Genomic DNA, 17,908 nt, shown 5'->3' with positions numbered 1-17,908 from the left:
GATATGGAATGCCCCTGATATCTTTAAATATAATAGTGACCAAGACTAGGAGGCCTAGGACCAGTGGATGCTCCAGGGAAGCAGTTTTGGGGCCAGCAAAAGAAAAAATTCCCTGATAGAGAAAATGATCAGAAGATGGAACAAACTGCTTTATAAGATAGTTTCCATCGTTTGGGATGTCAGAATAGGATCTGGATAACACTTATCTAGGTTGGAATAGACTCAGTGAACCCACATAGTGCTTGAAACAGGTTTTTAAAAAATTTCTTTTGAACCTGTGCTTTAGAAATCTGTAAATTTGGCATCAATGCCAGTTAGATGATTCATGTAGACATTTTGTATTCCACAGTGTTATATTATGGTTCTTAATTTGAAATTTTTATTATTGTGGCTTACATGAATAAAATTTTATAGTATAACAATTCATTACTAGTTTTTTTCTAATGAAATCCTGTAATGGCATTGATAGACAGATATATTGGCTCCATTTTTAGCTATAGGAGATTCTACTCTTAAGGGAGTTGCATTAGAAGTAAGTACTCCTCAAATAACTTAAGAGTTGCTTTGATTTCAGTTCCCTGAAGCTGTCTTTTATCAATTGTGAATAGTAAGACAAGTGGTGGCTGCTTGAGTAATGTTTATATATGATTCAGGAAAAAAACTCCCTCTTGACTTAGCTGAAATTCCATTTTTTGCTATGCTGTGGTGGACAGAGATAGAAGGACATTTTACTTGAGGAAGTAAGGGAATTTAGCTGAAATACACATGGTAGATAAAAATAAAACAAATGGCTGCAGGCATAGATGCTGGTTTTAAATAGACTTGGGTTTATCCCAGTATCACCTATCAGCTGGTTATTTAACTTGAGTAGTCTCCATTTTCTTATCTATAAAATGTATGTGATAATATCTACCCAAGGGGAAAAGAACTGACTCATGGAGAGAGATTAAGTTCAAAGTGTTTTTCCTATTATTTTTATGATGGAATATTAAAGTGTATAAAAATCATAAAATGTTAAAACTGAGCAGGAACTTAAAGTTTTTGGTCCAACCCCATAATTACACAATTGAGGAAAATATGATCTGAAAAGGTCAAGTGGCATTTCTAGGATTATAACAGTAGTTAGCAGTGAAAAGTGAATGATTCCTTTCTACTTCTTGGAAAACTCATCTTAAAATAGAAATGGTAAAAATGTTGTATTTGATGGAAAATATTTCAAGAGTATATCTTTCTTGAGATACCATGGAAAAATAGTTACTGTAAAAGGCCCTTTTCTAATTCCAAGATTTTGTGTCAGAGTCAATATCATGCCTGTTTTTAAACGCTTATCCAGATGTAGGCAGCATTGGAATTACTACCCATGGCATAGTACCATATACTTTACAGTAGCTGTAACATCTTCAGCTGAACTTTATTTTTTAGAATTTAAAAAATATCATTTCAGGGCCTCCCCGGTGGCGCAGCGGTTGAGCGCTGGGTTGCGAAGCTGCCCGTGGCCTCTGCGGCACCGGTTCGATCCCCGGCTGCTCCCCGGCCACGGGAGGAGGGTCCCACATGGCGCACAGACCTCTCCTGCCACCCACTGCTCCCCTCAGCAGTGTACTTCATCAGTCTGCCTGTTCTGTTCCCCACTCTGGCTCTGGTGAATTCTCTCACCCTCCCGCACTTCTGACTATACCCAGTGCTTGTATAAACAAAGCAAACAAGCAAACAAATAAATAACCATGCCTCTATAAAAAAAAAAAAATATCATTTCAGTAAATATATGTTCTATTTTCTAGATGTCCCCTGAAGAAAAAGTCTGTAAATTCTGTGGAGTCAGCTATTTAATTCTTCATGAGTTTAAGTCTATGGAAGAAAAAGTAAAAGCCATGGAAAAAGAGATGAAATTTTATCAAGGAAGTATAGATCGTGAAAAGAGACTTCAAGAAAAGCTACAGGATCTTAGTCAAGATTTTGAACAGTACAAAATTGAAAATGAAGCCAAGATGAAAAGGTTGGAGTTTGTTATTCTTTTCTGTCATTTATTTATTTATTTTCCCCCCAGTGGCTGGGGATCGAACTGGCACTGCAGAGGCTGCGGGTAGCCTCCCAACCCAGGGCTCATTCGCTGCGCCACCAGGGGAGGCCCAGTCTGTCATTTAGTTTGAAAGAAAAGTACAGAATGTTGACTTCGGATGTTTTTCTAGAATTTCTGTATAGCAGGTATAATTTGGATTTTAATACACTTGAATTTGCTCATTAATTGTTAATAATCACTAAATATAATTATTAGTTATAGTTTGAATATTCCTTTGAGGCATATATTTTTTTATCTGAATCATTTGAAACCAGTTAACCCAGTAACTAAGTTGAGATGGGTCACACTTTTTTTTCCACCATAAATATATATCTTAATTTTATCATTGGAAAGATTTGTCTAGCAAAACTCAGGTGAATTTTGGTAATTTTTTTAAAAAAGATTTTTATTTACTTATTCAAGAACCAGGGTACAGGCCAGATGTGCGGGAGGGTGAGAGGATTCACGAAAGACTGAGCGGGGAACAGAACAGGCAGACTGACTGAAATACACTGCTGAGGGGAGCAGCCAGTGAGACAAGAGAGGTCTGCTCGCCACATGGGTATTCTCCATGGCTGGTGGGGATTGAACCGGTACTGCAGAGGATGCAGAAGGCTTCACAGAGCTGCGTTCAACCGCCTGCTCCACCAGGTAGGTGAATTTTGGTAATTTTTGATACCAAACAACATTTGTTTTCAAATAGTCTTGAATATTTACAGTTATGGAATAAGTTTTTCATGTTGAAAAGAATGCCTAAACATTAAAATTGGTATATGACTCTAAATCATTGAAATTGGAATTGAATTAAAGGGCTCCTAACACTGTAGGATCTAATCAGTGTTTTAGTCTCCCTAAAGACTTTTCTTTTTTTTTTTTTTAAATTTATTTATGCATACAAGAGCTGGGGTACAGGCCAGAAGTGTTGGGGGTTGGGATGAGAGGAATTACCAAAGACAGAGTGGGGAACAGAACAGGCTGATTGACCAAAGTACACTGCTGAGGGGAGCAGTGGGCGAGTCAGGAGAGGTCTGCTGCCCCATGTGGGTTGCTCCCTGGCAGGCCGGGCATCTAATTCATGCTGCAGAGGCTGCGCACAGCTTCATAGTTTGCATCTTAACCCCTGGCGCCACCAGGGAGGGTACGGGCCAGAGGTGTGGGAGGGTGAGGGTGTGAGGATTCGCCAGGGACAGAGTTGGGGAGCAGAACAGGTGGATCTACTGAAATACACTGCTGAGGGGAGCAGTGGGTGAGACAGGAGAGGTTTGCTGTGCCATGTTGGTTGCTCCCTGCTCAGACTGGATCAAACTCATTCTGTAGTGGCTGGTGCTGTCTTTAACCCCTGCACCACCGGGGAGGCCCTATACAGACATTCAAATAGAATGGTTATTTGCATTTTATGACCTCTCTTTGACTGTGAATAAATATGTCTCCATTTAAAATATTTACTGTCAATGTTAATAAACCTTGAATTAATTATTTTAATTAATACATGTCTATGTAAATGTAGAAACTTTTTAAAATCTGCTAGGATTAAGTACTTCTATTACATTTTATTACAATTTTTTCTATTATAGTAAATGTCAATGAACCATGCATTTCTTACAGCTTTACCAAGGATATTTTGTTTGTCGTAGTTTCTTCAATTTTAAATATCAATAATAAAGTATTTCAGAATATTTGAATGGAGAAATAAAAAAATTGCAAGTATTAAGTTTAAAGTTTTAAATTTGGGGGGTATTTACCTGTTAGAGATTTTTTTGTTTGGTGTTAACTAACACTTAACTTTTGTTAACCAAATATATAAGTAGTACATACACACATGAAATTAAATAAATTTACAGAAGAAATTTCCTTTTTTTCCCCTGCTGATTGCATCCTTCTTACTGGAGATAAAACTTTTTCATGGTTTGGTGTTTATCTTTCTAGATCCTTCTTTGTTCCTTTACCTTTGTTATAAGTATATTTCTTTAATATATGTAATGCATTATATATAAGCTCCGAAGGTATTAAAAGTCTATCTCGTGGGCCTCCTTGGTGAAGCAAGGGGTTAAGACGCAACCTATGAAGCTATCCGCAACCACTGCAACACGAGTTCGATCCCTGGCCAGGGAGATGCCCACATGGTGCAGCAGAACTTTCCTGACTCGCCCGCTGCTCCCCTCATTAGTTTATTTCAGTCAATCCACTCTGTCTCTGGTGAATCCTCTCACCCTCCACAACTCTGGCCTGTACCCCAGTTCTTGTATGCATAAATAAATCTTTTTTAAAAAAATAAAAGTATATCTCTTAATAGAGTAGTTTTTAGCATAACAATTCATTAAATATTTTTTGTATGACTTTTGCCACTTGCAGCTATGTACACTGGAAATTGTTCCATGTTAATGAAAATTGGCCTATCTTGTTCTTCACTGCTGCAGTGTTTTCCTTACTAAGTATATGCCATAATTTACTTAACTATGCCTTTTTTTCAGCACTGAGATTTTTCCCAGTATTTATTTTTACATATAGTATTTATATTTATATTCCTGTGTTCATTGTTTCAATAGGATAAAGTCCTAAAAGTGAAATTGCTGAAAGTAAATGCCAATTTAAAATTTTAATAGATATTATAGTAACTTTCCTTTGGAAACATAGTATTAATTAATATTTGACTGGTAATTTGTAAAGTGGCCATTTTCCTACATCTTGTTAATATTAGAGTCTTAATTTTTCTCAAATTTTTACTTTATTTCTTGAGTGAAAAAGATGTTACTTCATTGTTGTTTTTTTAAAGATTTATTTATATATATGCATACAAGAGCTGGGGTGCAGGCCAGAGGTGTGGGGAGGCGAGAGGATTCACCAGAGACAGAGTGGGGAGCAGAACAGGCAGATCGACTGAAATACACTGCTGAGGGGAGCAGCGGGTAAGACAGGAGAGGTCTGCTGCACCATGTGGGTTGCTCCCTGGCTGGGGATCAAACTCGTGCTGCAGTGGCTGTGGATTGCTTCATAGTACTGCATCACAACCCCTTGCGCCACCAGGGAGTTCTCACTTCATTTTTTATTTAATTTGTATTTTTTTATTGCTGAAGTTTAGACTTCTATATTTGTATTGCTTCTATTAGCTGTTTATATATGTTGTTCAGTCTTCTAAAGTTGTACAGCATTGCACTTTGATATTTGTATATACTACATCATGATCACCACCAAAAGTATAGTTTCCATTCTCCATCATTCCCCATGGCCCCCTTTACCTATTTCCCCTACTCCCCAATCCCCTTTTCCTCTGGTAACCACCAGTTCTCTAAGAGTTTTTGTTTTGTTTGTTTTAAGTGAAATCATATAGTGTTTCTCTTTCTCATTCTGATTTATTTCACTTAGGATAATATCCTCATGGTCCATCCATGTTGTCACAAATGGCAAGATTTTATCTTTCTTATAATTTTTATTTTAACCATTTTGTTAAATGTGTAGTAGTATCTCATTGTGGCTTTAATTTGCATTTCCCTAGTGGCTTATATTGGCAAACATCTTTTTGTATATACATTAGTTTGCTAGGGTTGCCATAACAAAATACCACAATCTGGGTGACTTAGATAACAGAAATGTGTTTTCTCACAGTTTTGAAAGGTAGAAATCCAAGATCAAGTTGCTATCAGATTTGGTTTCTGATTCTTAGTCTCCCTCCTTTCCATTGAGTCTCCCCATGTGGTCTCTCTGTGCTTTTGCAGAGAGAGAGAACTCTCTGGAGTTCCTTCTCTTCTATAAGTGACACCGGTCTTACTGGATTAGGGCCTGCCCTCAATGACATCATTTAACCTTAATTACTGCTCTCAACACTTTGTCTCCAAATATAGTCTCATTGAGGTTAAGGCTTCAACATGAATTTGGGTGGGGGTGGGGGGTAGAGGGGACAAAATTCACTTCATAACCATGCACTAATACCTGGATATTCTTTCTGGTAAAACATCTGTTCATATGGTTTGACTATTTTCTGATTGGAATTTTTATGTTTTTACTGTGGAGTTTTGAGAATTCTTTATATACTCTAGATATGAGTCCTTTTCTGGATATGTGGTTTGTAAACATTTTTCTACCAATTTTATCCTCATCACAAAGACTTCTGTGGAGCAAATGTTTTTACTTTTTTTTTTTTTTTTTTTTAAGATTTATTTATTTATTTATACAAGCACTGGGTACAGTCAGAAGCGCGGGAGGGTGAGAGAATTCACCAGAGCCAGAGTGGGGAACAGAACAGGCAGACTGACGAAGTACACTGCTGAGGGGAGCAGTGGGTGGCAGGAGAGGTCTGTGCGCCATGTGGGACCCTCACCAGTGGCTGGGGATTGAATCAGCGCTGGAGAGGCAGCGGGCAGCCTTGCAAACCAGCGCTCAACCGCTGCGCCACTGGGGAGGCCCAAACATTTTTACTTTTGATGAGATTCAATTTATCAGTCTTTCTTTAATGGATCATGCTTTTGTAAAATCTAAGACCTCTCTGTCTAGAAAATTCTCCCTATGTTTTACTTCTAAAAGTTTTATTGTTTTATTTTACGTTTAAGACTATGATTCATTTTGTGTTAATTTTTTAATAATGTGCGAGACTTAGGTCAGTGTTCTTTTTTTTTCTAGTCTCTTTTAATTGGTATATTTAGACCATTTACATTTAGTAATCACTGGTATGTGAGCATCTGAGTATGCCATTTTATTACTTGTGTTTTCTTTGGTTCTCTTTCTTATTTTTCTCTTTTATTCTTATTGGTTTCTTAAACGTTTTTAAGATTATGTCTTGGTTTATCTTAGCATATTGCTTTGTATAGGTTTCTAAATGGTTACTCTAATTATTATACATACATATCATAGTCTGCGGTTTAATTATGATGTCTCATGGCTTGGATTTTTTGGATTTATTCTATTTGGATAAAATCAATCTCTTTCCTATTTATTCTATTTGGATAAAATCAGAAAAAAAAAAAAAGCTTGTTGAATCTGTAGGGATATATCTCTTGCCATATTTAGGAAGTTTCTAGCTAGTCTTTCTTTGAATATTACCTAGTCATACTTTCCTCTCTCTCTTCTCCTTTTCAATTTCTACTCATAGGAATATTACTTTTTTTGTCAGTGTCCCATAGATCCTAAAGAGTCCATTGTTTATTTTTTGTTTTCTCTCATTGTTCAATCTGAACAAATTCTGTTACTCTCTTCTAAAGTTCAGTGATTCTGTCTTTATATTCTGTTGTAGAACCCACCTAGTGAGTTTTTTATTTACTTTATTTCTTATTTTTATAATTTCTACATTTCTATTTCTCTTTCTTCTTGAGATGTTATTTTGTTTCAAGACAATTTTTAATTGCATTTATAAGAATTTTTATGATGGTTTCTTTATAATCCTTGTCAGATAATTCCAACATCTGATTCATTTCAGTGATGGGTCTGCTGACCTTCTTTTCTCATTAATACTCTAGTTTTGGCATAATGATTTCCATTGCATTTTGATTGCTTTGAGACTTCCTATGAGACCGTGAATTCTATTTCATCTTCTTTTTCTTATTCAGCATGCACTTCCCTGTGAGGCACTATCTGAAAGCCAGATGGGTGTGTTTGTCCAGCATCCTGTTGGGGTCACTGATACTATAGCAAATTGGGGCCTTGACTCATCCTGCCTATATTAGATTGGAGGAGTGGACGTTCATTCATACCTTTCAGGAAAAAAATGGGTCACCAACTTGCGCTACTAGTGTGTCTGCTTGAGGATTTGAGCTCAGTTCCCTGCTGTGAACTCACATCAGCAGGGAGAGTCAGAGCTGACTCACACCAATTTGTTGCAGTAGGATGGGGACAGAGGTTGGCCTTGCTTTTCAAAGTTTAAGTCAAGCATAGTACAAATATCAATATAATAAATACAAGGATGTGCATCTATAAATCCAGATTTTAAAAAACTGTGATATGAACAAGTTTAAATTATTTGTTAGCTACCCTGTGTCTACTGCAGCCATTTTTCAGTGGCCTGAAAAAGAACAAATGTTTTTCTAAATGTTTTTCCCCTACCTGCTGTCAGTGAGACCTGTGGGGAACTAAATCCCCATACTCCACTGCAGCAAAGAGATAGAAAACAAAGCAGTGAAAACCAGGACTTATGGCCTCCTATTCCTACCCCCACCACACTGCAGGTCATTGACACTGCAGCAATGGGAGGAGTGCCAGCCAGTCTTACCTCTGTGCTGGCTTTTCCCTGGTTGATACTAATGGGAATGGATGCTCAGCAACCTGCTATTCCCAGGACCGTGGGCAGAGTGGCAGAGTGGTGACTACTCTGTCACACCACCTATCACCTATGACTCCAGGTAGGCTGGAGGCTCCAAGCTGGGACCCTCTGACCTGCAATGTGGTGGGGGTAGGAATAGGAGGCCATAAGTCCTGATTTTCACTACTTTGTTTTCTATCTCTTTGCTGCAGTGGAGTATGGGGATTTAGTTCCCCACAGGTCTCACTGACAGCAGGTAGGGGAAAAGGGTGAGTGCCATTTAGAAAAACATTTGTTCTTTTTCAGCCACTGAAAAATGGCTGCAGTAGACACAGGGTGGTTAACAAATAATTTAAACTTGCTCATGTCACAGTTTTTTTTAAATCTAGATTTATAGATGCACATCTTTGTATTTATTATATTGATATTTGTACTATGCTTGACTTAAACTTTGAAAAGTCTAAAGTTTTATTTATACTATGCACACCTAAAACAAACTCCTTTTATTATCTTTTACTTCCTTCCACACCAGTGCTAGATAGTATTTCAGACTAAAGTCCTTAGGTATAGGGCATACTTTTTTATTGCCTCTCTCTGTGACATGTGCAAACAGTGAATAGAAGTTGGCAGTGTTTTTAACCACTGGTATACATAATGTTTACATGGGTTTCCTCGTTACTAGATCTGTAAGGTTATGGAAAATGATATGTATTTAACAACACTGAGAGACCTATGTATACATGTATAGCTTTTATTACCAGGATAACTTTGAAAGCCCTCTGTGTATCATTATGTTGTTGCTATAGCAACATGGTTACCAAAATAAGATACCGTTTTTTCTGCTTTTTAAAGGAGGTCTTTTTCCCATAAGCTTCTTAATCAGCATAGTAGAGTTTTGGCCCCAGACATTTATTATTATTTCTATTTATCTTTCTACCTTGAATTTTCTTTACTTAAAAATAGTTTATTTATTATTCTGACATAAAATGCTATTTTTATTGGACTAAACCCTAAAGGGAATGATAAGAATGAATGAAAGGAAGCAATGCATGATATTGATTAAACAGTAGAAGCTCTGCTGTTACCTAGTCCCTCACTCAGCCTCATAATCTCTTTATACTGTTGTTTATCTATAAAACAGTCATAGAAATGGCTACTTCACAGGGCTGATATACAAGCTGCTCTCTGCCTGGCAGCAGTTCAGTCGTGTTCATTTTCTTCACCTTCCTTTTTTCCCCTTTTCATCCATGTTTGTTAATTAGAGTTAATAACTTGAATTTTTTCACCTGTCGACATCATCACACTCCTACCTACCTCCATTGCTGTATCACAAGAGGGGTTCTTGGGAATAGGAAATATCCTCATCTCAGCTCCACCACAAGCATTAATACTAGCTTAATTGAGGTTTTAGAGTGCTTAGCCCAACTTTAACTAGGCCCACAGCCTGTGTTTCTTGTCAGTGGTGTAGAGGTTTTGTAGAAAGCATAACTTTAGAACTTTGTTGTTACTTTTATTTATTTTGTCCCTTTTCTTTCCAAAAATAAAAAAGGTGTTTTAAAAGGCCATAATAAAACTAACAATATTGGGAACAGTGGGGAAAGAAACTGAGGTGCTAGACAAAAACCAAGAGACCAAATATGTCAACCCTGAGGGTCAACCGTTAAGTACAGCTTTCCTGCATATGCTTTTACCTGAGCTTCAGGAATTTGTTTCTGTAGCAGTGGGGTAGGGGTTCAGGAGGTTGGTTTTATTTATTTGTCTATTTAGGCAAAGCTGATTTAGCACTAGGAGAATCTACATAAGTTTCCTGGTGCTAGTGCAGGGGAGCAGGAGGTCTTGGTAAGAATATGTGCCAGCTGCACCTGCAGCCAGTCCAGAAGGGCGTGGGGGACTGCCCCTCCAATGCTGCTGTTCTTCTAGGTGGCACTGAGTGATTTTAAAGAACACAGCCCTGATCTGCCTTTCTGTTTGCTTCTCTCCATCTTCATCTCTCCATCTGCCTCTTGACTGCTTCACTTACCACTAGGCTGAACAAACAAGGCTTATCATGTTTTTTTTTAAGTTAGTAATAGGAAATTTTTTGTTTGTTGCAGATTTGAATTAATGCATCTTCAAAAAAGTTTGCAATTTAGTTGCATCTCAGATTCTTTATATACTATTCACATATTTCAAAATGGGAGCAATTTCAAATTGTTCAATTGGAGAAAAGTGAATTAACTCACTGAGTGAGGTATAATCATCAACTCTGTGTCTTCCATTTAATGGATGGCTAAGCAAACAAAAAGAGATTAAATAACTGTGCTCGCACAGATGACTAAATCCTTTATCTTTCTCTATTCTGTAATATCATGATTTCCAGAAAGCAAAAACATCTGGCTATGTCAAGCTATGGCATGAAAACACTCTCATTGGAAACCTGTTCTGAAGCTACAGGCCACATCAATTCCTGAACCTTGTCTTGTTGGGCTGAAAAACCCCAATTGTACAAAAAGCCACCCAATGTTAGCAACAAATGAGGGCTAGTTGAAGTCTTAGAACTGTTAGGGAAGTTTGAAGAATGTGCAAAATTCCACAAGGAACCTTAATGTGTTACTGGCCTTATTTTAAAGTAAACCGAAGATATGCTGAGAGTGGAAAGTTCTTTCCATCAGCCAAAGTGGCTCCCAATATGAAATTACTAACCTGGACATCCATTCTTTGTTTACAGTCTCCTCACCTTCCAACTGGATCAGTTTCATTGAGGTCTAACACCTTTACCTTCTTTTCTTTTCTTTTTTTTTTTTTTTTTACCTTTACCTTCTTGATGTCTCTTCTTGTTATCTCTTTTTCTATTCTGCTTAGATTCCATGGTGTATGATGTTAGCTCCACTGACAATATCTTAAAGTCCATTGTCCCATTATCCTTCCGTCTTTTTAGCCTGGAAAACCCCTAAAGTGGATGACCCCACACTTTCTGTACTAAAACCCTGGCTGCCAGGAATTTGATTCTACCTTGTGTTTTTCACCTTCTCTTTTTCTAAAAATGCCACCCTCTCCAAAGCATTTCCTCAGGACTCAAGAAACAAATGTCACCTTCATTCAATCTGAGAGCTAAAACTCTCCTTCCTTTTCATACCAGCCTTATCAAGGAATTACCAGTACTTACTGTCCTCATGTTCTCACATCCATATCTACCTCGCTCACTGTAATCTGACTTCACTCAGCATCATTTCAAAGAATATGTTCTGATTCGGGTCACTGTTTACTTCCATGTCATTAAATCTAAAAAACATGTTAACTTTTTTTTTTTAATTAATAAATTTTATTTTTATATTCCCCATACAATTGCAATCCCCCCATTCTGACCCCAATCCCTCCCCTCCCGCCCCCCACCCCCAAAAAGTGTCTCTGGTTCATAGTTTTTTGTTGATTTTGATTTTTTCACTTTCTTATAGTTATTCATTTTCCTGGTCCCTTATTTAAGTTTTCTAGATTCCTGCTATGAGTGAGACCATCCGGTATTTTTCTTTTTCTTTTTGGCTTATTGTTAACTCTTTATCCTTCTTGACTTAGCGGCATTGGCACCACATTGTATCCCTCCAGCCCAAAGCATTCTTCTTTTACTTCTGTGATGTCCTGTTCTGATTTTTGTGTGACCTCTCATGAGACCTATTGCTTCGCATTGGTATCCTTTTCAGGCCTCTCCATCTGTTCCTCTTCTGTAAAGTCTGAAGTCTTTTAGGGCCTGTCCATATCTTGCTTACATTTTTGTTCTACACTCTCCTTCCAGTTTCCATTTGGTCTTACCCAACCCCAAGTCTTCGATCCCCCTTAGCGTTATAAACTTGTGAGTCTCCGGTTCCACTCACAACTTTTCTGAGCTCCAGGTTATTAATCCATTCAACTCTTTACTCACCATCTCCAGCTGATTCATTGCAGGTTTCAACCATATCCCAAAGTGCACTTTCCCTACCACTTCCACAGCTGCAGTCTTAAGTTTAGGACATACAATCCAGATCATCACTGTGCATCCCTGAGGTGGTGTTGAGCATCAGCCATCAGATCAGGTGGGTTTGTATTTTGACAGCATAGTTATCAGTGGATTGGACTTGGGGAAATTAATTAAGTACTCTTTGCTTTAATTTCCTAGTTTGTGAAAAGGGAGCAATAATAATACATACATCACCAGGTTATTTTATTCTAAGTATTAAATAGAGTTTAAATAGAGTTGTGACTGAGGTATATATATGTATGTGTGTGTAATATATACATAAATGTAAATATGTATATATAGTATATGTGATATATATATGTACATTTAATAAAATACATGAATTACTTATCTCATAAACTTGAATTATTATTACCTGTCTTGGGTATTATCCTTGATCCTTCCTATTAGCACTTTTCTCCCGAATTTATCTGGAACCAACCCATGTCTCTCAATTCATAGAACCACTGTCCTTGGTCATTCTTCATTTGGATATCCATAGCAGTCTCTCCACATAAGCTGTTTCCCATTTCTAATCCATTCTTTACTCAGCACCCTGGGTGATTACATTAAAATATATATATCTGACCATTGGATTCTTCCATTTTGCCTGTTACAGGTTTGCACTGCCCTTAAAATAAAATCTAAACTCCACGCTATAGTTTGAAACTTTGCATAGTCTTTGATTCCTGATTATCCTTCCAGCTTCCCTCTCTTTGTCCCAGTCACCTTATACTTTTTCACTTCATACTTGCAATTCTGACCCTTTGAACATACTGTACATTCTGCTGGGGACTCTGCCTCCCCCCTCCATCTTTTGTCTATTTCCTTTTGCAGGTCTTAACTCACTAGACTTGGCAGTCAGGTTCAGTTAGACTCAGATAATACCTAGCAGGTTAGATGCTGGTTAACTAGTTTCCCTTTAGGACAGGCCTGTTTAAAAAGATCTGAGTGCTCTGGTATATTCCTTTCCCCTCCCCTGGATGGAATCCTAGGGGATTTTTGTTTCAGTATTTACTGGGGGAACCTAGTTGAGCTCATGGAGGTAAATCTTCCAATATTGTGTGGCACTCCCAGAGTGTTTATCTCTCAGACGTGTTCACAGTGAGCCTCCAATGATTTGTTAAGTGCACTTCAGTTTTTCCTACACTCAATAATAATTCTTGAAAAGTAAGCTGAAACTGATACCACCTTAGGACTACAATATGTAAAAAAGGGTCTATAATTTTTATATAGGTTGTTAGTATAACTCTCTGAGGCCATTTTCACTTCAGTATGTTTGTAATGTTTCTTTTTTCCCTAACCAAAACAACCCATTTCATTTCTTTCTTTGTGGTTAGATTATCTTGATTTTCACGTTTCTTTTTTTTATGATGTTACCTCCAAGGTACTCCATCCCACAATGATTCATTTTCGTATTATAGAGCACTTATATTTTTAAACAAATCACTAGCAGTTGAGTATGTACTCTCTTGTTTTACAATTTTGTTTATATTTGTTTTAATATGTCAAAATCTTTAAGAATAGTAACTGTCTTTTTCTGCTCTCATATTATAGGACCCAGCACAGTGGGTACATGGTTTGTGTTTGCTAACTTGATAAGTGATTGAAACATATGAAATGAATCATGAAGTCAAGGTTTTCATATTATATTTCACTTCGATTTTACCACTGTTTATAACATAGGAATGATTATATACCTCCTGGAAGGTACTGAAGCTTATGTGTTGTTCTGTATTATAAAAGTGATATCCATGCCAAGAAAGGAGAAAAAAGGAGCCATATATCTCTTGTTGCCACCCCTGTTTTCTATTAAGAGTAAATACATGTAGGCTATAGATGGCTCTTTTCCATGGATTGCATCATTTACCCTGGCTTTTAATATGCCTCCTGGCATTTCAGTTTCTGTCCACAGCAGGCAACCTCAATCATGGTGAATATAATATTTATACCCAGGTAAATGCTCAGAGAGTTGTAAAAGATATTCTTGCTTTGCTTCTGCATAGTTTCAAATGAATGTCAAGGACACATTGAAAAGTATATCGTTCAAATGTAATTTAAAATATTGAGTCATAATAATTTCCTAGAATTTATTCCATTTTTCTATTAATGGACATGAGCTTTTATATTGAGTTCTGTCACCTGTGTTTGATTGTTCTGGGTTTTGTCATCATTTGCCCTCAGAAGAGGTGGGATGTGTCTGGCCTACTGCCAGCCTGAAGGCACCTGTGGATTACCTGCGCTTAGGCTCAGACAGGGAAGCAGGGAAACTGGAACAATGGAGAGTGGAGGTACAGTGTCACAGGGAGAGGCATGGGAGAAGGGAAATGCATATTTAAATGTGGTGCTAGCTTTTAGTTAATCAAGGCTCAGAGGAAGAGAAAAATATTTCACTTTGTAATAATTATACATTTTTATTGTGTCAATAATTATGAGCTAGCAAGCATTTTAAAAGCCTTTTTCCCCTTCAGAACATTTTGTATTCAAAAGACTCATACTGTACAGGATATAAAGGTACAAGAAAGTCATTTATTTTCATATAAAACTTTTTTCACAAAATAATAGGTTGACTTTTTTATGTAGGGAATGACCTCACTTTTAGAAATGTGTTCATAAATATGAATTTTTTTTAAAGATATTTTGTGTGGCCATTAGAATGGATACTTTGAATTTTGAATTCTTTTTAAAAAATATTTGAATGATGAAGTTATATATCCTTCATTATTGGTATTGACGAATATCCCCTGGTAATTGTTCAGGGGGGAAGCAATTAAACAGCAGCTCATTTTAATCTTTTGAGTTTTAATCCTATTGCTTATCTATTAGAAACTTAAATTTAAAATGGAACATAATTATTGTATAAAAGTGCTGGGATCAGAAAATCCTCTGTCCCTTTTACCCTGCCCCATTTGAAAATATTCCATACATAATTACTTGGGTTAACTCATTCATTTATTCAGGAAGGACATCATTTTCTAACTTTTTTCCAGATTATCTTGAGAAAGACACTTGAATATTCATTTCTCTATATACTTCATATCACTGTTATTATTTTGACAAATTCAAGAGAGTTGTTCAATGCATATTCTATCATTAAACATGCAAATAAAGTTATAGCAGAAGACATAGTTGGTATCATAAGGTGATGGAAAGAATGTTTATTTTCAATGTGTGATTCTGAGATAAGTAGGCTCAATGCATGTACCTTTCAACCTGTGTAATGAAACTATCCAGTTGAATGTGATTGCATAAGAGAAGGTCAAAGAGGTAGGAGTATTAGGATAGGAAGGGACAAAAAAAAAAAAAAACAGCAAGCAGTTAGTCAACACTTTCTTTAACAAAAAACAAACAAATGTACAGTTGGGAGACATGCTCATACTTGTGGCCAACTTTAACAGCAGAATACATGTCAGATTCAAGCTTAGACTGTAAGCAGAGACGCCAAGGAAGAGAACTAATGCCAAACTCACAACTTTCTCACTGATCCATGAACAAGTCGGTGATTTAAGTTTTCTGCATCTTTTTGTTAATTGTGTTTTTGTGAATAATTTTGTGAAAGATTAGTGACTTAAAATAAATGAAGTTAGAAGATTTTGAATAGGCACAGAAGAGAAATAGAAACAAAAAGACAGGAAATGTCTTGGAAAAATGTCTAGTAGTTTTGGGGGGGTGCTGATCTGAACAAAAAGATGGCTAATTAAGTGTGCTACATCCTGCTGCTCCTTTACTTTTGCTTGAGTTTATTTGTTTTCTCTTTTTCTAACCCTCTGCGTTTAGCCTATTTTTATTTTTTAAGTTGTTTTTTGTTAAAAGCAACATTTCTCAGAATATTTGCCACCAGTTTTCCTGTGTCAAACATTGTCTAGTGTTCATAGGTCTTTCTCACCCCCCTTTTTTTCCTTAACTTAATGAAAAGCTAACTAGGCTATGGGCATAAAAACATAACCTATTTATGCCTTTCAAAAATTAATATTAGCAAAAGTTGTTTTATAACGCTTATCTTCTAAAAGGGAAAGCTTTATTTTCTTGTAAATGCAAAATCAGACTTATTTATGCATCTTGTTTTCTTTGACTAGATATATTATTCACTTGTATTTTTATATCTAGAGGATTAGGGTACAATTTTCTTCATTTCCTATTCTATTTTAAAGGAAAAAGTTGCGTATTGAATAAAATTCAAAATTGTTAACTAGTTAGAAGCCTGTCATTTAGAATCTAATTTATTATATTGGCCTGGTATTTTATGCTGTCATGGGAGTGAAGACTAGAGAACTTTCTAGGATCAGTAGCAAAAATTCTACTAATTTATACATTTCACATAATTTTTTTTGCATTTCATATAATTAATAAGCATGTTTTATTTGTCATAAATAAAACATGGCACAAAATAGCAGCAACAATAACCACCCCTGTACCTCTTTAGTCCAGTGCTTTTCTCTCTTTGCCCAAATCTGAAGTCAGTTGGAGGCAATTAGGAGGAGATGAAAGCGATGTGCTGTGGAAGCTAGCATATTAAGTAAGTACTTTGGCAAGCATAGAATTTCTCTCCTAGGAGGACAGGAGCAGCATGCCAAATTCTTACCATGCTGAAGACAGAGACTAGCTGGGCTTGGTTCAGAAGACATTTTATGCCTATGAAAACAAAGGTTTGTGAGAATTACCACTGAATTCTTTCCCTCTGTGAACCCATAAATATATATGTATCAGAATATTTGAAGTTAATATTTGACTTTACCTTTCTTCATGCCTAAACATTGTGGTTTTTAACTGCCTTTCACTTCCCCTTCTGGGTAAAGCCAATCCCTATTACATATCCATTAAATCCAAACAGAATTAAAAGTGCAATTTGTAAGTAAAAACCCTCCTTCTAAAATGATAGGTAAAAAGCAATCAAAAGCACAAAATCAGAGCAAAGTACAAAATACAAAGTCAACTACACAGTAAATAGCAGATGAAAATCAGACTGGCTGGGTTCAAAATCAGCTCAGTCACTTGCTGGGTGTGTGGCTTTGTTGACTTGCTCACCTCTGTCTTTCCAGCTCTTCATCTGTCAAAGGAGGCAGATGGAACAGATCTATTTCATAGGAATATATGATGTATAGATATGATAGCTCATGGAAATTGTTAAGCACAATGTCTGACACTTGGTGAATGCTTAGTAGAATTCATTATTAGGGTTTTTTTTTATTGTTATCATTGTTATAAAACTTTTCTTAACTGAAGGAAAATAGGACTTTGACACATAGGTATTTTTAAAATCAGTGAATGCCAACATATAGATAGCATGCTGACCTAACTCATTTATTCAAATACCGAAATGAAGAGAAATCTGAGAAGTTATAGCATAATTGACCCAATATATAGTGTATGACCTCACAATTCTGTCAAGAGCAATATAAATTAATAAAAATCTAAAAGATAGAATGTTTTATAAGTGCTTGGTTTTATTCATTTAAGGTCATATAACTAATAAAACCAGGAAAACAATGCATTGTGTGATTTAATACATCATAGATTTGCTTCAGTAACTCCCCAATTGAATGTTATGAATAATTTATAATTAAGACATTTAATTTAATTACATTTATTAAATTATTTCTAAATATAAATAGTTTATACTAAGTCTTTTTCCTGAAGTTTGCAAGCAGGTAAC

General features: G+C 36.3%; 1 protein-coding gene across 8 annotated transcripts in view; it reads left to right on the top strand.

The window, feature by feature from the left end:
• LEKR1 (leucine, glutamate and lysine rich 1) overlaps positions 1-17,908 on the top strand; it is a 129,903-nt gene that overhangs the window by 14,980 nt on the left and 97,015 nt on the right. For 5 of the 8 annotated variants that reach the window (XR_008553988.1, XM_054700983.1, XM_054700981.1 and 2 more), the window contains exon 3: positions 1,782-1,996. The exons of 1 other annotated variant lie outside the window; for it this stretch is intronic. Coding sequence is in view for 4 of the 7 variants with exons in the window: in XM_054700983.1 (XP_054556958.1) it covers positions 1,782-1,996 (215 nt within the window). In the remaining 3 variants the exon portion in view is untranslated. Of the gene's footprint in view, positions 1-1,781; positions 1,997-2,478; positions 2,711-12,167; positions 12,332-17,908 lie in introns of those variants that run through there. 2 more of the 8 variants (XM_054700984.1, XM_054700985.1) reach the window with 2 other exon arrangements.

Source organism: Talpa occidentalis, unplaced genomic scaffold, assembly GCF_014898055.3.
Source record: "Talpa occidentalis isolate TD23 unplaced genomic scaffold, MPIMG_talOcc4v2.1 talOcc4.4, whole genome shotgun sequence".
Lineage (NCBI taxonomy): Eukaryota > Metazoa > Chordata > Mammalia > Eulipotyphla > Talpidae > Talpa > Talpa occidentalis.
The sequence above is the reverse complement of the archived record's forward strand: the minus strand, read 5'-3'. Positions and strand labels throughout refer to the sequence as shown.